Below are 19,964 nucleotides of genomic sequence, written 5' to 3'. Positions count from 1 at the left end.
TTACACAACATATATAACTATACTATATAGATTTTAAAATGTTATAAAAAGTAATTATACATTTCATTCTAATTAGTAAAGTAGTAATTGTAAACTATGGCATATCAGTACAGTATAAGGTTTTTTCAGGAACATAGGCATGGTGTCTTTTGCACCTGCTAATCTTGATAAATGGTTTATGTAAATGTTTACCCAGTGACTCAAATGTGTCCTAGCGTAGTCAGCCAAAAAACCTACTTCAACTGATGTCCCATCTCCTGCAGTACTAGACAGGGGTTTGACATGGGGAGAGGTGTAAGTAAGAGGAGGTTGAGGGGGGAACCAGGGGTTTGGAGAGAGGTGAGTAAGAGATGAGTCAACATCCATCCACTATAAGATATCCCGATGGAGCCTTACAGTGGCAAACACAGACATCCAGCAGAGGTAAGGTCAACTCTCCTTTCCATCTCCATCTCTCCTTTACTTCTCATTCTACTCTGCCATCTTTGTTTCACTGTCTGTAATCACAGTCACACTTTCCCCTGTTAACATCTGTAACTTTTTACAGTTTTTTTAAGTATGTTTATCGCTGGATTTATTTGTAAAATAGTTTGTGTTTATAGAAAAAACGAATTATATTTGGATGTAATGTTGTGTGAGGTTTTAAAGCTCACACAACACATGTAGCAGATGTTTAGAAAGTAGAAATTGAGAATTATGTTGGCCAAAGTCAGTGATCTTTGTACCGGTTTCTAATAACACATATTTATATGCCATTATCTTACATGTACTGGGAGGATGCATGTGTTTGATGATAAAAAGGTGACATGCATACATGAACTAACGCCTGCTGTGAGATGACAACAGTGACAGCAAGTGATGGATACACATTATTAGGTAGAATGACCTGTGTATTCTTCTTCACCTAGGAATACCAGTGCTATTCCATATTTGGTACATCCAGACACATTCTACAAATATGGACAACACTTTGGCACTCCTGTTTCCTCTGCTGTTCATCTTTAGTGTGGGTACAGCTGCTCCTCTGCCAATGGACGTAGTAAATATGAAATCAACAATTAAGCGGATTTCTGAAACGTTGGTGAACAGTCTGAACCAACACTTACAGGTAACATTTATTGTTCTGTTTGCGATGGAAATCATCAACAGTTGGATGAGTTATTTTGACTGGATCGTGTTTTGCCTTTAGGTGCAGGACGAATCTGGTAGGACGCTCAATCCACCTGCTGCTGATCTGAATGGACCTTCCTCCATAGTGATCGTCTTGGAGGGTTTTAATCGCAAGATAAGTAGTGATTCCTACTTTGCGGTGACGCAGACCAAGTCTCATATCTCTTCATTGACGAGTTATGTCAGGGAGTGGATGAAGGCGCAATGCAGTGAGCAGCAGCCCAGAGGTTCAGAGCCAGCGTCGCTGCTACGGCTGAAACAGCGGAGTCGACCGGAGTTCTTGGACACTGTGAGCACCGAGGCTCTCATGAGAGTAAGGGAGTTCCTCAATCTGCTGCTCCAAAACCTGGATGATCTTGAATCTTGCTGAAAGACAGACCTCTGGACATTTTGTGTAATGTGCAATGTGTTTTAAAGGAAATGTATTCTTGCACTTATGTTATTTATATACAAATTTATTTATTTATATACTTAAAATATGTATTTTATAACATATTCATATTAGGATATTTTATTTTCCACACAACGTTTCCATGCAAACTGATAAATCCTTGTTCTGTGTTATGACACCACTGTTGTATCAACAAAGAGCTCTGTGATCAAAAGGTGGACCTTTGCATTCATTCAGTCATGAAGCTGATCAGGCTGGCTGCAGCAGAGGAAATGTCACAAATCCAGGTTGACACTTAACAAGAATAACAGATGTGTTTGTATGAGAACTACAAGGACAGGAAGGGCAAAGGGCAACTTTCATTTCAATGCAATGTAATCTGTTATTCCAGAATTGTTATTTACAACTGTAGAGGATATTTTATATATTTATATATATCTAGACTTTTTTTAAATTAAACTGAATAAATATTTACAGAAACTAGATGTGGGGATATGCAAGTTTGTTGGTGTTGTGCAATGAGTTTTGGCGAGATCAGAATGAATGAAAAAAGTAACGTAGGCCAGGTAAATACACCTACACCATGGTGTGTGGTTTCTTCCTACTCTTGTATTCAAGTTTCACGAGTGGGACGATGAAGAGCTATCAGCTAATGATTTAACAGGGACTGTTATTTTAACAATATGGCATATATTCAACTGACTTCAAATATGTGAATGGGACGAATACGGTTTTCATATAAAAAAGTAAAGATTATAATAAAACACCAATTCAAGGGCTTTTAATCTTTTTTTCATAAAAAGCCAAGTATATGAAAAACAACCACACTTAGTTTATCAGCTCGTTTTAAAAGAACAGTATGGGTTACAGAAACGCAGGAATAGAATGACTGAAGTTAGGTAACAAACATTTCACAGATTGGCATCACATACTGTGAAATCTGACACAAAACTAAATTATAAGAACCACTGTACTCATTTTAAAACATCAGGATGTTGAATGTAGAGGACCTCTCGTGTTAATCTTAAACACTTAAGATTCAAACACATTCTCTCTCCACACTCATTCAGACACAAACACACAGCTTTAACTATCAAACCACTTGTTTTTTCTGACGTCGGTGTTCTTGTCACCGTTACCCATCAGCTTCTTCTTGTACTGCTCCACCAGGCTGTCAAACCGGTCCCCGTCCCTTCTCTTAAATTGCTTCTTTCCCGTATTAGCCTTCTGGAAAACAACAAAATAAAGAAAGTCAGAAACACATTTTACATTACATTGCATTTAGCTGGCACTTTCCTCCAGAGCAACTTACAATAAGAGCAATAAACCATAAAGATTCAAACTAAGGAAACCAGGAAGAGTGCTGACATATTTACTTCAAACAACCATTGTAAATTAAACTCTGAAGTGAGTTTTTTATTTTTTTTATTATTCGCCATCAAGGTGGGTATTCAGCTTGCGACGGAAGATATGTAGACTTCACTGTCCTGATATCAGTGGGAAGCTGGTTCCACCATTCAGGAGCCAGGACGGCAAAGAGGCGTGTCTTTGCTTTAGTGTACCTGGTTCCACTTCGCAGTAGCAAGCCGATTGGTAGATGCAGAGCGACTTGCACGTGCTTGAGTGTATGGTTTGACCATGTACTGTTTTAAAAAAGTAAAATAGTACTCCTGGCAAATTTACATTGATAATCATTTGCCAACCGCATGTTGTGGCTGTGTGTATCTACAGATATATTTCCTTCTGCCTGGAGTTTCTAGGCAACTGTAGAGTTAAAGGTCTGGAGCACCCAAGAAGAAACACTAAACCTTTTCTCGCTTGCTGAATTGCAAGGCTATTAAAGAAAGTTGACAAAATGTAGTGTCCTAAAATAACAATACTTCAATGAATCATCTGCAAAATGTGTTTATGCTTTAAAAAGGTCCCATGTCATGGCCATTTCCACTGATCATAATTCCATTGTTGAGGTATACTAGAATAGATTTACATTGTTCAATTTTCCAAACTCACATTGGTTTCTCATACAGCGTCTCTGTATAGTATGTGTATTCACTCTGTCCTAAACAGCTTGTTGGAGCTCCTGCCCCCCCCCCCCTCCCTATGAGCCCACTGTGCTCTGATTGGTCAGCTTGCCCACTCTGTTCTGATGAGGTGACCACCGTTACATCAGTGATTATGTGTTACAATAGGCACATTCACACCGCAGTACTTTTCCCACAAAGGTTCATCAGAACTTAGTTCATGAGAACTCTTTAGTTCTCATGAACAGATCGCGTTCACACCAGAATAAATCCCTGAGGGAGGATTAGGCAAATAAAGCCGCTGACGTAATTTCTTCTTCTTCTGCTTTGGGTTTACTGGCAGGCCGCAAACAACTTCCACCCGAAGTCCCAGGAGTTGGGGACTGGCTTCAGTAGAAGCTGCTAGGACTCTCCACCACTCCCGTGTTTTCTTCTGTGTTGCCATAAATTAGTCTCTGTCTGCGTTTGTGCGCTGGGCTAATGCTAATAATGCTAATGCGAGGATAATAAAATGGCGGCTTCACAACAAAAGTAGTTTTACGGGGCGTGGTTTGCATTCCGCCCAGCCAATCAGACATAGGAACCTTTTTCTCCCACGAAAGTTTCCTGGTTGCTGCGTGGGGTCTCCGAGACAGCGAAACTCAGCCTGAGCACACATACGTGAGTGTGTGGCGAACTGTGAGTGGAGATCCACGCAGCTGCGGCTGAGAAAAGATAAAGCCGAGTGTGCCGGCAAAACTCGGCGGAATATCGCGGCTGAGAAAAGATAAGGCTGAGTGAGTGAGTGAGTGAGTGAGTGAGTGAGTGAGTGAGTGAGTGAGTGAGTGAGTGTGTGTGTGTGTGTGTGTGTGAGGAGCTCCACGGATTGGTCCTGGGTATGGTCACAATATTGTACCCAGGAAGAAGAAAATGGAAAAAGAGAAATCTCCAACGAGGCGTTCTGGGGCAGCATAGACAGGTATTTTCTGTGTTAGAGTTATACTCGCTAGAGGGTGTACTTTGAGGGTTTGTGACTCTGCAGACCGTTTACATGAGGAAAAACCTTCATAACACACAAGGGGACGGGTAATAACCAGAAAAGCATGACATGGGACCTTTAATGAAATTCACCTGGAAGTTATACACTTTTTAACAATATCCACATTGTAAAATAATTTTTTTTTACCATCCACAGTCTTAAGATTTTTTGTTTTAAAAGCTTTCCAAAGATCTATATTATTCAGGTATTTTAACAACAAACAAATCCACTAACCAAACCATTGGAGAATGTCTCATATTCTGCAGGGATTTCTTTGTTACCTGCTCATTTTTGACAGCAATGCCAACCAATAAAATAAAAGAGTTTAATTCACTGATCAATATACCGTCTTGGTCACAATTGTGTTTGCACCATCACACAACTTAAAGGAATGGTCCACTCATTAGATAATTAATCAAAACTTCAGTATTTAGAGAAACGTTATGTTTAAACCATACCCTGAAGAAATCAGCGATATTCCCCGGTAAATAATGATTTTATAGCTCTTTTTTATCAAGACCTGTATATTCCGTCTGGCCGCCGCCATGTTTGCCATTTTCAGTAGTCACGTGATGGTCGTGACGTCATCCATGCGTTCACTTTGTCAACACACGGAAACATGGTGGAGTATTTCAGTTTGGACTCGTCAGCAGAGGAACAAGTTTTGACCAATGTGAAGAGATTGGATGGGGGAATTCAGCCATACATATCAGTATGACAATACGACACCCACTGTCCTTAGACCCTCACATCGTACAAGGAAAAACTTCCGAAGAAAACCCCCAGTTTAAAGGGAACATGGGAGAAACCTCAGGGAGAGCAACAGAGGAGGGATCCCTCTCCCAGGACGGACAGACGTGCAATAGATGCCGTGTGTAAATTGAAAAGATAATACATTTGCAACATAGGTAGTCCAAATGTTTGGAAATGCATGTGTGTATAATGGGAAGCTGATATAAGATACTATATGTATGCATGTAGTACCACCCTTGCTAGCGATTCCCTGTCTAGTTTAGCATACTCAGCTTCGTTGTCCCTGGCCATAGAATCACGATTTTATGGGGCCGGAAAAACTGGGGGGAAATACACACTAGCCGGTACTACGCTATATGGAAAGGCCACCAAAAACTGTCCTGGCCTGGACGTTAAAACGGGGCTAGCCGCTGCAATGGAAATGCGCTATAACATACCTTATTCTTACTCCGAGCACTACTTCTGCTCCTCCGTCGCTTCACACTTGCAGAGGGAGATTTCTCTACTGGCCGAACTGGTGTCCTGGTCGGTGATGACACCAGAAAGACCGATGGTACTGCATCTCAATTGAGTAATGGTTGTTCTTTAAATCCCATGTTATGTTTGATCATACTCTCAGAGTAGTCGTCCGGAAATGTGAAATGTTCGCTGCATACATGAGCCTGTAAATCTCTCGGTTCGGGCCGGCCACATTTCGCTAGCCACTGCCTCTGAATGTACTTCTTATGTTTACCTTTTGGCAACAGATGGACCCGAGCATTCCGTGGATTGTTCCTATCCGAATTATGGCAATATTTCGCGATACAGTGAGGCATATTTGAATAGAGAAACTACAGTAAATAACATGGAGATCAACGTGTCTTCGAAAACCAAACGCATGGATTACGTCACGTCTGGAAAATGGCGGCGCCCACAGTGTTGATGTTATTTCGGTATATAATCAGTTTAAAATCACTGATAATGTCATCGGATTAAAAAAAAAAAAAGAGAAACTGGCAGAGACTGGTCTGTTTTATCGGATGATAATTTTTAAAAAATGAGTGTCATGAGCATACCATTCCTTTAAGGTTTATTACTAGGGCTGTCAGTCGATTAAAATATTTAAATCGCGATTAATCGCATGATCGTCCATAGTTAATCGCGATTAATCGCACATTTTTTATCTGTTCTAAATGTGTGTGTGTGTGTGTGTGTGTGTGTGTGTGTGTGTGTGTGTGTGTGTGTGTGTGTGTGTGTGTGTGTGTGTGTGTGTGTGTGTGTGTGTGTGTTGGATCGTTGGAGCGATGTGAAACTCAAAGCATATGCTCGAACGGGAGCTGCCTGGACGCTGCAGTCATGTTGCGCACTATCCGTGCCGAGTGTGCTGACTTTTCGTACAATGTACCACTGTCTGGCTGCCTGCATAAAGTCAAGTGCTCGGCGCAGTTGTGGCGACATGTCGCTCCTGTTTTTATTTAAACAGCTCCTTATATCCGTTAGCGCAGCTAGCTAGCACCAGATGCTAACAACAACAATACACGTAAGGTCTCTCTCTCGCTCGGGCCACACATATACACACACCCTCCCGGTCCTTCCAATAGCCAGTCGGTGCCTGCCGGTGAGCGTGGAAGTGTGGTCTGCTGCAAGCGGGCAGCAGGAGCGGGGCTGTCAGCATCAGTTTATAGATGGTATTTTAAACTCGATGCGCTCTGAAACTACGGGGCAGCCGAGGAAAAAAAAAATACACATGCGTTAATCGCGTTAAAATAATTAGTGCCGTTAATTTTTTTTTGCGTTAACGCGACAGACCTATTTATTACACAATGTTTTGTTACCCAGAGGGGGGTGTGAACATACTAAAGAATAGGTAAATGTTTAACCAAATGAATTCCATTTTGTTTGGTCCTGGGTGTAAGAGTTTTTAAGAGCTTTAGAAGTGGACCAGCTACTGTTTCAGCATTTTGTGATAAAGGGGCACCTCAGCAGCTCTTTGTGTTGAGATGTTTGTGATCATGACCCGAGATTACAAATAGGAATATGCAATGCAATTTGTACAAACCTGGTTTCTGGGTTGTGTGGGCTTTTCGATCTGTTGTTTTTGACGATCTTTCCTTCCTGTTCCGGGCCGAGCTTTCTTGGGGGGGGGGGCCTGCGGCTTTCCTTTGTCACGCATCCTGCAAAGACAGCATCGTTCACAAACTGCAACCTTAGCATGAGGGTCACTGCTGAGTCATATTCACTCTTGACATTCCTCTACTCTTTTTAAGGGTTGTTTGTAACATGACAGTCTAACAAAGGTTACATCATTTGCCCAAGTTGGGAAACACTACTACAGTTTCTACAGACATTTTAAAAACAACTTTACAAAAAACTAAATTGAAGAAAAAACAGCTAAAATTGTTGTTTTAACCATAGACTGTATATATAAATGGACGTAGGGTCTGTGACGTCACCCATAGGATTCTGCAGAGTTGCCGAGAAGCCCTTAGTAGGCGGAGTCGGCCACTAACGGCTCGACAGTGACGTCGATTTTAACTCCCGCCTTCTCCAAATAAGGGCAAAGAGGCAGAGCCGAGGCGGGACAGGGCGGGACCTGCTGACAACGGACGTGAAATTCCAGACCTAGCTCACGCTAAGAAGCTAAGCTAATATGCTCCCAGTATTAAGCTAACAACCCAGCTTGCGGTTCATAATTGTAAATCCTTAATTCCTCCCACCTCGGGAAATGTAACGTTGTCACTGAAGAGAGTCCGTGCAGACAAAAGGAGCAAATACAATAAATAAGGGATAATGTACAGCAAGGCGGTCATTAATGAAGGAAAAAGCCAAAGCTACGAGAAGCTAGCGTCGGGCTTTCTTCAATAATGACTTGCTGCACACTATTCCCTACTTAACATATTAACAGGTTATACAATCTATGGTTTGCACCCGTAAATAATATCCAATTAGTACACAAAGATATAAGAACAATTGTGGCGTACATAATTCCTTTGGCTGCCTGCCACTACCACGTTACCTACCTGCGAACAGCCCGCCGCAGTTATAGCTCCGAAGACCTATAGCTCTCCCGGCCGGAGCTCTGTCCAACCCGTTAGCATGATTAGCAGGTGTATGTTTTAGCTTAGCTCGTTAAACAGCTAATTAGCCGCGGTTGGTAGAGCTATGGCTCCGGCAGTCGGTAGACCTACCGACCGGAGCTATAACGGCAGCCGGAGCCATAGCTCTACCGACTGCCGGAGCCATAGCTCTACCAACCGCGGCTAATTCGCTGTTTAACGAGCTAAGCTAGACAAATACACCAGCTAATCAATGCTAACGGGTTGGACATATTTATATATATATATATATATATATATATAAAATATTACAATTATACTCACCGAAAAAAGTGCAAAAGAGACTTCTTGGAATGTCGGTTAGTACAATCAACCGCACAACAAGACATTTTAATTGTCTTATACTTAACAAAAGACACGAAATCCACGGACACGTCCGTTGGGTCAAGTTCGGTCAATACAACTAGCAAAGCCTAGCCTATGAGCCTACAGAGCTGACAAATTTCTGTTAGCCGACAGTGAGGCTTGTACCTGTCAGTCAAAGTGACCACGCCCTAATTTATGCATAACTTTTAGACTGAATATTAATCAAACAGATGAGTTGAGAAAAAGTTCACTCCAGGATCCATAGACAGGAAGGGGGAATCTAACTATAATGAGAATAAAATGTTTTGAAACCACGATATAAACATGTTTATTTCTGCTGTAAAGTTTTAACATTGTGGTCTATGGAAATTGCTCCATTCTGCAGACTGCTCCTATTGGCCACTAGATGAACTGCAGTTTGAGGCACTTCCTAATTCGCATCCCGGAAGTGGCCCAGAGTTTGTCGCTTGTTTTTAACACGTCTTGCACAAAATACATTTAGCGTGGTACTTGATTCCCCGATGCTGTAAAAATATTGGTTGAATGGGAACTTTTTATTGAATTTGTATTTTCCCTTGTCGTTGATAGCTAATCTCCCTGCCGCAAACATATGAGTTTTGTTGGTTTCACTATTTTGAACTGTGTGACAGAGGCATAGGGAAAACATTTTTTATTTTATTTTTTTAAATGGATGTTACCAATTATTTTAAGATTTTAAAAATTGTTAATGACATATTTGAAAAGGCCTTATTGTTGGATTATTAATTCAATGCCATTTAGATATGTTAAAGGATCAGCAGGAACGCTGACTGCTTTACATTTGTAGTAATCCAAGTAAATGTAGTTTTAGTTATTTAGTGCTTGGCTCTGATACTTTTAACAGTACACTAATGGCGCATTTCCACTACACGGCCTCCAACTGTCTGTCTCGGCCTCGTTAAGCCTTGTTAGGACTATCTCATTTTTGGCGCATTTCCACTACACGGCCTCGCTCGGTATGGCTAGGCCTCGTTAGGCCTGGCTCACACATTTCCATTACAGTTTAGGAACTGGGGTAGTATCTATAGTAACGCAGTGTAGCCGGAGCCGTGACGTCATCTTCAATGAGAACCCCAGAAAAACAACATCAGCCGTTAGCTGTTAGCACTCAAGCTCACAGCTCCTCATATCTGTTCAGAAACTAGACAAAAGTTAAAGAAGTACAAACCACAGACTGTCTGTGTCATGGAGAATACAGTTGCTGGTTTATTTATGTCTGTATAGGCCGTTGTTGTGAGTGTGGACGGTCGGAGCATAGCCGATCTCCATTTAGACAACACGCATTTTAAAAGGTTTTTCGCCTGCCGTCTGTCTGCAGACTTGTCAAAGCATTAATTCATGGTTTTTACTAACCGGTATCAGTATGTTGTTACTTCGGCATCATTTTGAAACGTGTATTACAATTAAATCAAGGTCAAATATGTTCATCTTGTTGTAGTTGTAGGCCCCTTGCCAGCGATTCTCTCTCTAGTTTAGCATACTCAGCCCGACTCAGCCTGGTTGTTGGCCCGGAAAGAACCTCGATGTTATGGGGCCAGAAAGACTGTGAAATAGTACCCGCTAGCCGGTAGTACTCTAAGTGGAAACGCAACCAAAAACGGGCCCCGCACGGCTCGGCCCGCTTAAAGAGAGCTCCGCGCTGTAGTGTATAAGACAAGGAAAGTGAGCAAAATCTACAAACATAATGCTGCCAAACATGTTGTTATTTTTGTATTGGTATTCTTTTTGCCTGGATACTAAGAATACTAAGAATTGCTTTGTGGAAGCTAATGGGATCCAAATACAATTGTATACAACAATTGTACACAGCTTGGTTGTTAATAAATAGAGCCAGATCTGTTTTACACCTTGTTATAGCTCTGTTGTTTTAAATGTCTCAATTGTTCATTCATATCCTCAAAACACAGCGCATTGTAAACAAGCGACCCGTAAAGGTAGTGAGAACTGTACCTGATCTTAGGCCCCCGATGGGAAGGGAAGGCTAGAACCTTTCTTCGTTTCTTCCCGTTCTGCAAATCCACATGTTCGACCTCAGGTTTCGTCTGGAAGCCTGAAAACTGTCCGGACTGCTTCTGGTTTTCAAGAGGCACTGATGAACAAAAAAAGTGGACAGAGTTAAACAAATATATATATATATATATATATATATACAAATATATATATATATATATATATATATATATATATATATATATATATATATATATTAGGGCTGTCAAACGATTACAATTTTTAATCAGATTAATCACAGCTTAAAAATTAATTAATCATGATTAATCACCATTCGAACTATGTCCAAAATATGCCATTTATTTATGTATATTGTTGTGGGAATGGAAAGATAAATGAAAGAAGGCGGATATATCCATTTAACATACAGTATCTATGTTTATTATAACATTTTTCTGCATGTCAAAATGAAAGACAACCCACACACCTATCAATCATCAAACCGTGGGGTCTTAATTCCTTACGTGTTGATTTCTATCAACGGGGGAGTACTTCAGGAAAGTCGACAAAGGGGGGGCGGCGGCTAGTGGAGTACTTCATGACCAAAGAGTGTGAACGTTGTGATCAGCTGTTTTCGCGCAGTTCTCCAGAGAGGGGGGGAGTCTCCCTCCGCAGCCGGTTGGCGTAGTTTTGGCACAGTTCCGTTGTACAGACCGACGTTAACAGCAGCCGTATCTGTGCACACGGAGACCGACTCTGTCGTCCGGTGATCTAACCGCCTTCTGGAAAAAGCTTCACAAGTACGTCGGTACGCAAATGCGCTTTGTGACACAAGTGACGGTACGCATTTCAGATTACGCACATAACCTGCGTACCAGTTATGTGCACCTCTGTACCGGAGCCATATTATTACCATTATATGGCTCTGCCCTGTACTACAGCAAAAGTATTCTCCGTCGGGACTTCCTGCAACAACACCACGCCGTTATCAAAGATGTTCTATTGAGAAGACGATCACTACGTGACAAAAGTTTTCAAAACCGTGGCTACTGAAATCAATCTTACTAACTGCTGTCTGTGCAATTTACTCCGCGCGAGTTGGCAGACTTTATTTTGCTTACTTTAACATCATTTTTCATGGTGGGGCTAAGCCATTTCTTGGTATGGGTGTAGCCTACCCCAGCGCTGCCACTGGTGGCACGTATGGGGCGGGCCATTCTGCACATGCGTTAAATGCGTTAAATATTTTAACGCAATTAATTCAAAAAATTAATTACCGCCGTTAACGCGATAATTTTGACAGCACTAATATATATATATATATCAAAAGCTTAGTTGATATTGATTGAGAGTTCAAAAGTCGTTAACGTCGAAGGAACATTAATACGGACATGATATCGTCGAACCTTTCTCGTTTCCAGTCTGTACGGATGAGGTCGCTGCTTTATTTCCATCTTTACTGGCCCATTTTCCATCTGCCGGTGCCTGAGGTTTCCCTCCTCCTTTTTGTAGCCGATTTTGTAAGAATTCCTTCAAAGACATACATTTGGGGTTAATTTGGAAATCAAAAATGAAATTTTAAAAAGTATTCTTTGTAACCATGACATGAAATGAATTGATAGAAACGCACCTTGTTCCTTTGTTGACGGATTTCTTTTAATTTAAGTTTCCTTGTATCCTCCAGGGAGAACTCAACGATCGGTCTCTGCAGGATGACATCAAAATATAATCCGGTGTGAAAAATGAAATAATCACCACAGTGTGAAGTCAACATTTTCTAAGGCTAAATAAATACAGTGGCAACAAAGCAAAAACATAGCTCATAATAAAACCGATAATAGATGTCAGCAAAAACCCACCTTGTGTGAGCCGAAGAGGTCAGGGTTGTTATTAAGGTAACGAAGTGTGCTGAGAGCATGCTCGTGCTCTTGAAACTGGACGAAGCCGTAACCTAACGACTGTCCGTTCGACTGACCCTTTTCTGGCTTCTTGTCATACATCACCCGACACTGAATGAGAAACAGAGGTAGACACAGAGACAGCATGAACAAGAATGAAAACACCACTCCCTAGTGGACACACAGAGGCAGTGTTTTAAATGACAACAACATTCATAAACCAGGGTTCATACACTTTTTCACCAATGATTTTCAATGACTTTTCCATGACTTCTCAATGACCTTTACCTCATTTTCCATGACCAAAAAAAAATTCCCACTGAAAATGGTTTATTTTAACATGGAACAGGAAAATAACATCTGCATATGAAACATGTTGTGCCTATCTAAAACAAATCAAATAGTAGGCTTACTAGCTTCTACACGCTAAAGCAACTGTAGTCAGGGAGGCAAACTCATCAGGTATGAAAAAGGTGGCAAGGACCCGACCCCCTGAAAGCAGCAGTGTCAATAATAACAGAAACGCCAAAGAGTCACATCTAATAGAAATATATAAAAGCATTTTAAATGCTTTTTATATATTTCTATTAAAATAAATTTTATTTTAATTGTGTAGCAGTCAGTTTATAATTCTGGCAGCACTGTTGAGCATTTAGAAAATGTATTGTCATGCCTCTGTGCAAGGCTTAGTCTTTCTATCTTTATAGCCACTGGTGTAAAGTAACTAAGTTCATAAACTCAACAAGTACTATACGTGGGTACAATTTTGAGATACTTGTACTTTATTTAAGTATTTCAATGTTTTGCTACTTTGTACTTCTACTCCTCTACAGTTCAGAGGTACATGGTGTACTTCTACTCCTCTACAGTTCAGAGGTACATGGTGTACTTCTACTCCTCTACAGTTCAGAGGTACATGGTGTACTTCTACTCCACTACAGTTCAGAGGTACATGGTGTACTTCTACTCCTCTACAGTTCAGAGGTACATGGTGTACTTATACTCCACTACAGTTCAGAGGTACATGGTGTACTTCTACTCCACTACAGTTCAGAGGTACATGGTGTACTTTTCCTCCACTACATGTATTTAATACCTTTAGTTACTCTACAGATGTGGATGAATGATGTGAAATATAATCAAGTGTTAAATTAGACTTTAGTTCCACCTGGAGTAAATCCACCAGCTGCCCTGCAGTATACAAAGTCATTCAAACTAGCTGCACCTTTACCAGCTTTGAGAACACTTTCATGATCAATCATTATAAAACATATCTTCTATATTATTCTGAAATGGACCAATCTGCACAACGACTACTTTTACTGTCGCTACTTTCACTATATTTTGATGAGAATACTTTTCTACTTTCACTTGAGTAACATTTTGAATGCAGGACTTTTACTGTAACAGAGTATTCCTACACTCTGGTACTTCTACTTTTACTCAAGTACAAGATCTGAGTACTTCTACTTTTACTACAAGATCAGAGTACTTCTACTTTTACTCAAGTACAAGATCTGAGTACTTCTACTTTTACTCAAGTACAAGACCTGAGTACTTCTACTTTTACTCAAGTACAAGACCTGAGTACTTCTACTTTTACTCAAGTACAAGACCTGAGTACTTATACTTATACTCAAGTACAAGATCTGAGTACTTCCACTTCTACTAAAGTACAAGATCTGAGTACTTCTACTCGAGTACAATATCTGAGTACTTCTACTTATCTGAGTACTTCTACTTTAACTCAAGTACAACATCTGAGTACTTCTACTTTTACTCAAGTACAAGACCTGAGTACTTCTACTTTTACTCAAGTACAAGATCTGAGTACTTCTACTTTTAAGAACAACATCTGAGTACTTCTACTTTTACTCTAGCACAATATCTACTTATACCACCTCCGTTTATAGCCTATGAAAAAAACTATTAGAAAACGAAGGCTAAAGCTAACGTTAGCAGATAGTGACAATGTATGCTAGCTAGCTAGCTAGCTCAACGATTCCTTAATGATATTGTGACAGAAAAACATTTCAGTTCACATCACGCTCTGCCGCTCTGCTCTGAACACCTGAACGGCCCGTTCTAACAGCTGTTCACCAGCGGTGCAGTCTGTGCCACAGTGACTCCGCACAGTTAACGAACGCACCGTAGCTAATCTAGCTGACCCTCATACCGGAGCAGCAGAGTTCAACCGACAGGCAGGAAGACTCGAGCACACAGCTCGCGCTTCATATATTAAAAAATAACACCATGCGCGTCATGATGGCACATAACAGCTCGCGACCGCAGATTATTTTGGCGATTAGATAAAATGTAAATTATATTTGACGCAATTTTAGTTACATTTCCATGACTTTTCCAAAACTTTGGGAAAAACATCGTTTTCCATAACTTTTCCAGGGCCTGGAATTTGCATTTTGAATTTCCATGACTTTTCCAGGTTTTCAATGACCGTACGAACCCTGATAAACGCTACTGGCATAAAATGATGTCCAGGAAGGTTGCAAATTAATGATAACTGCTACAAAAAAAATACTAACAGTAGTGCTTCTCACCTCGTTGATGCGTACTCCTTTGTCCCCTTTCACTGCTTGGAGGCAGAGTGCTTTGAGTTTTTTGTTGTCCACTGACTTGGGCAGGTTATGGACACACAGACGATTCTTTGAAACAAACACATTTAAGCTCCGAAGCTTGGTCTTCTTTATTTCTTCAAACTAAGGGAGAGAGACAACACCAGAAATATCCTTCAATATAAAAGCAATCAGAGAGATGATGAGGGTAAGATTGAGCATTAAATAGATCATTCAGAAAGTAAAACTGTGTTAAAAACTGTGTTACTGAAAGATTAACTCACTCTGGTTCTTTTGGCCATGTCTGCTTCAGGGACATTCTCTGCAGGCTTGGTTCCAGCACGGATCACTGGGTGTGGAAGCAAAAGTTAAATCATAATGTATAGGAAATGATTTAAGAGAAGTGACTACTCAGTCTATTTGTATAACTTACTAGGGACTAGGGATGCTCCGATCGATCGGTCACCGATCGAGATCGGCCGATACTCACTCTCTACCGATCGATCGGTGCTCTCTAAACATGCCGATCGCGAGAGCCGATCGCGAGAGCCGATCGCATGACGTAAAATACATGACACTTTTCTCTGTGTGCGGCAAAACAAGCTCGCCAAAATGGCTTCACCGGTCTGGCATTATTTTAAGGTGTCCGAAAAAGACAGTAAAATAGTGGTATGCAACGTGTGTGAAGCAGAAATCCTGCAGCTCCACCCGCCGGACTGGTAAGCGCAGCGAAACACACACACAGGGAGAACTAGACCGCAGTTCATTTCCTCATATTCCAAACGAGAAATTACGGTAGCAAATCACCCGGTTCTTTACGACCAGAACTATTAATGGGATACAAACCGGAGGAACCAGGCATGGAGAGAGGTGGCAGAGACAGTGGGTGAAACTGGTAGGTTTTCGCCTGTTTGGGGAGTTTATATAATATATATTGCTCGCATAAAATCCCCGGGTTTTTTTGCTTTGTATGTCGGTGGCGGGAGATTCATGTGATTGGTTGTTGGTCGCGTTGCTCGCAAAAAATCCCCAAGCTTTCAGACACGCCCAGCTCCAAGATTTTCAAGATTTTTGAAAAGCTGCTGTGTGGACGTACCGTAAGAGTTAGACCTAACACACTTAGCTATTTTATCTACCTCTGGAACAAGCTAAACTAGTTATTAGAAATATATGTATTCTTCATTGTCGGGTCACGCATTACTGGATCAGTGAGCTGCATGAGATACTGACAGGCTGTCAGGAGAGGGAGAGAGGAAAAGAGAGCGCTTCCGCTAATTTCTCCCGTGTTATTATCCAAAGTGAATGTAAACTTGAATAATGTACATAATTTGAATGTAATAATTAAGTTGATTGTTGTTTGTGGAAGCTCCAGTGAATGAGCCCCATTAACTGAGTTTTAAACATCACTTTAAATGGAAGATTTAAAGTGATGTTTAAATCTTCCATTTAGGCCCCGCCCACTCGATCGTATCGGCGATCCGTATCGGCCGATACTGATTCCGGCGATCGGCCCCGAAATTGGCGATCGGAGCATCCCTACTAGGGACCATGCAAAGCTTTCTAAAATGTTGTTAATCTTACTAATAGAGGGAGAGAACTGACCGGGTGCAAAGGAGAAAAGAAGAGCATGAAAGGGTGTACTCACAGCCCTCTCTGGCCAGGTAGAGGTTCCTGGTGCCTGTTTCTACTTTCACTTTGTCCACTTTCAGCTTGGAAGCATCCTCTCTGGTCACCGCTGCCACAATCATCAGCTTTCTGCCATCCAAACGGATACCAGCGCTCTGCAACAAATAACCCAATGTTACAACAAGACAGCAATTGCACAAAACTGGAAAACAAATTATTCCATGACAAAAAAAAACAATTATAGTTAATTCACTCAGAATGTATTACCTCAGCCTCATCCTGTGATGCAGCCAGGCATTTGTCTGCAGCCTCTTTATTCTTAAACTGAGCAAATGCACAACCTGAAAGACAAAGGCCAAAATAAGTCCATTAACCGGTTTTTGCAAACAATAAAGATAAAGAGTTTTTTTCATCCAAGCACTGGTAACTGACCTTTTGAATGTCCTGTGTCTGGGTGGAGAACAACCTTTATGTAATTTAGCTCTCCATACTTTAAGAGTATTTCCTCCAGATCCTCTTCCTCTGTGTCAAAGGAAAGGTTCCTAACACAGCCAGAAGAAAGATAAACAAAGATGGCAGTAAATAATTAGTGAGTAAGCATGAGTAGATATTTTGAAAGCATGTTTAAGATTAAGGAAAGAGAACAATGTCAAACCTGAGGAATATTGTTCTGCCTTCTGGTACGTCTGAAGGGAGAAGTTTCTTGGCTTTCTTCTTTTTGGCTGGAGATAAAGGAGCAGTGTCAAAACAACATTTTCATTGACATTTGTATTACCATTACATGCAAAAATAATAAGAGAAACATAAGCAGATAATTGATACCTGATTCTTCATCATCTTCATCATCCTCGTCATCCTCATCACCCTCACTCTCATCTTGATCGTCCTCTGAATCAAGGTTACTCTTATCCTCGTCGTCATCGTCGTCTCCCTCCTGGGACACATCATCATCTTCTTTCTCATCGTCTGCCTCCTCCTCGCTGTCTTGTTCCTCACTATCATCTTCATCTCCCGATTGGGACTCCTCCACTTCAAGTTTGGTAGTGACTCTGTGAAGATGTTTTAAAGAAATAACCCGGTAAAGTAAACCAGTTTTAACCTGTTGACATATTAACAAAGCTTTACATGTGAGATCCACACTTTTTCTTTGCAGGAGCTGCTTGCGGCTTTTCTTCTTCCTCGTCTTCACTGTCACTCTTTGAGGCTGACAGTTTCGCTGTTGCCTCAGTAACTTTAGCTCCTATTAGGTAAACAAAAAGAAGTGTTATGAATAGGAATTATTATATTGAAATGTAGACATGTCTTCTCATGACGAGTAGGAGAAACAAGGCATTCATTTTCTTCTGTGTGTTTTTGAAATATGACCTGCACTTGCAGAAGACTGTGTGGCGATAAACTTGTCCTTAGGCACAGCCCAGTCAATTGCTACCTGCCGACCTGTGAATGAAACAATGACATTTAAAAACACAGTCACAAGAGACGGACTAATTCTTATTTTCCAAATAATATGCCAACAATGAAAAGTGTTTCTCCCACAACAGTAAAATGTCTCACTGACTAACCTTTTATTTCCTTCAGGTTCATGGCAGTTAGTGCTTTTGCTGCCTCAGACACATTTTTAAATTGGACAAATGCAAATCCTCGCATCTTCCCATCTGTAGAAAAACATTAAAATAGGAAATAAGCAAACAACCAACTTAAGGGGCACACAATAATTGAACTATTAATGATTTGGATTATTTGTCCACCCAGTTAGAATAACAAATATTTTTACCAGGTTTGAGGGCAATTTTGTTCTCACGGACTGTTCCAAACTTGGAAAAAACTTCTTTTAGATCATCTTCTGAGCACTGTAACACAGCAATTGTGACAGATCTAAGCAACTAGTGTCCCACTTTAACAGCATTTATGTCACTGAACTTCAGAGGATGGTTAAAAATGGTGCTTGTCAGTTGCTCCATTGCTCAACCATAGCGTACAGTACCTTAAAACTCAGGTTCCTGATGATGAGTCTCGCTTTCAGATGCGTTTTCCTAATGCCTTTGGTTTTTTCCTCATTTTCCTTTGGAGCTGGAGCTGGCTCTTTAGGTGCTAAATGACAACATGAAAAAGTCATCAAGTAAACGAGGCGTGAAAGCACTCACAGTTGCTCTTATTCGGACATGTCTTTATACACACCTGTTTTCCTTTTGTCTTTTATTTTCTTCTTCGCCACCGATATTGAAAGCTTCTTTCCATCGAATTCTTTTACATCTTTCATGGCTCGCTGTGCATCTTCCTCCATGGAAAATGTGACATAGCCAAACCCCCGACATTTTTCAGTGCCTGGTTTATAATTAAAAGATAGGTTATTCGTATCGTTGCGTTTAAATAGATCTCTGACTACTTCTTACTTTGATCTCAGGTAGAAGGGTTAGGGTTAGACAGTAAAAAAAAAATGAAATAGAAACATTTGAAATAGTAAATAAAACATAAGTAAAAGGAAAATATATAGATATTGACAATGAAACATAAATGTCTGAATATTTTCTGTGAAATATCGATATAAAGGGCCAATTTGACAGGAGAACATTCTTTACATTAAGTGTTTAAGGAATAGCATATTACATACATATACATGATAACATTAGGCTATGGTACAGTGTGAAGACACATGTTACAGAAGAATGAACAACGTATTTTGCCTCCAGCTAGAGATCATTTTCACTTTAAAAGATTTAGACCACGAATAAATGACAGTACAAACATCACCTTTGTCTCTGACCACGAAGCACTGTTTAACAGGACCAATTTCAGAGAATATTTCCTCCAGTCGTTCATTTGAAGCTGAAGCTGGCAGAGAACCAACGAATAAAGTCAGCGCTGGCATGGCTCTGCTGCCGAGCTAACGCTAGCGGTTAGCAGGCTAACGTTAGCCTTTTCTGGCTCGGTAATAATTCACAAGGTATCTCTTATATGTTAACAATCCCGTATTGGGTGTTAATATCCAAATATTCGATGTCACACGGATCTGAGTGGTAAATAATGCTCAAAAACTGTAAAGCTGTAAAAACTGTAAAGCTTTCAGATCAAGTCGCATGTTTACATGCGTGGGCAGCCATCTTGGAAATGTAACGGAAATGAT

The 19,964-nt window shown here is 40.7% G+C and overlaps 2 protein-coding genes across 2 annotated transcripts; one reads left to right on the top strand and one right to left on the bottom strand.

Annotated features, from left to right (window-relative positions):
- The first annotated feature begins 298 nt into the window (after positions 1-298).
- Positions 299-2,225, top strand: LOC117448071 (leptin-like). Its single transcript, XM_034085169.2, has 3 exons — positions 299-423; positions 909-1,108; positions 1,190-2,225. Exons 1-3 carry the CDS (start codon positions 351-353, stop codon positions 1,538-1,540), a joined length of 624 nt encoding a protein of 207 aa, XP_033941060.1. The 5' UTR covers positions 299-350; the 3' UTR covers positions 1,541-2,225.
- Positions 2,226-2,327: 102 nt separating this feature from the next.
- On the bottom strand, positions 2,328-19,964 carry rbm28 (RNA binding motif protein 28). Its single transcript, XM_034085168.1, has 20 exons — positions 19,592-19,964; positions 19,019-19,165; positions 18,825-18,931; positions 18,615-18,690; positions 18,403-18,495; positions 18,206-18,277; positions 17,981-18,080; positions 17,663-17,889; positions 17,496-17,562; positions 17,273-17,382; positions 17,108-17,181; positions 16,860-16,995; positions 15,499-15,563; positions 15,200-15,358; positions 12,603-12,752; positions 12,374-12,448; positions 12,150-12,273; positions 10,744-10,882; positions 7,392-7,506; positions 2,328-2,788 (listed from the first exon to the last, which is right to left on the bottom strand). Exons 1-20 carry the CDS (start codon positions 19,707-19,709, stop codon positions 2,648-2,650), a joined length of 2,295 nt encoding a protein of 764 aa, XP_033941059.1. The 5' UTR covers positions 19,710-19,964; the 3' UTR covers positions 2,328-2,647.

Source organism: Pseudochaenichthys georgianus, chromosome 6 (genome assembly GCF_902827115.2).
Source record: "Pseudochaenichthys georgianus chromosome 6, fPseGeo1.2, whole genome shotgun sequence".
Lineage (NCBI taxonomy): Eukaryota > Metazoa > Chordata > Actinopteri > Perciformes > Channichthyidae > Pseudochaenichthys > Pseudochaenichthys georgianus.
This window is presented reverse-complemented; position numbering and strand designations above follow the sequence as displayed.

Coding starts and splice junctions, on each gene's coding strand:
- LOC117448071 (XM_034085169.2), top strand. CDS start 351: ATGAGTCAACATCCATCCACTATAAGATATCCCGATGGAGCCTTACAG. Junction 424..908: donor AACACAGACATCCAGCAGAG/GTAAGGTCAACT, acceptor TTCTTCACCTAG/GAATACCAGTGCTATTCCAT. Junction 1,109..1,189: donor GTCTGAACCAACACTTACAG/GTAACATTTATT, acceptor TTTTGCCTTTAG/GTGCAGGACGAATCTGGTAG.
- rbm28 (XM_034085168.1), bottom strand. CDS start 19,709: ATGCCAGCGCTGACTTTATTCGTTGGTTCTCTGCCAGCTTCAGCTTCA. Junction 19,166..19,591: donor CTTCGTGGTCAGAGACAAAG/GTGATGTTTGTA, acceptor ATTATAAACCAG/GCACTGAAAAATGTCGGGGG. Junction 17,383..17,495: donor GGCAGAACAATATTCCTCAG/GTTTGACATTGT, acceptor TGGCTGTGTTAG/GAACCTTTCCTTTGACACAG.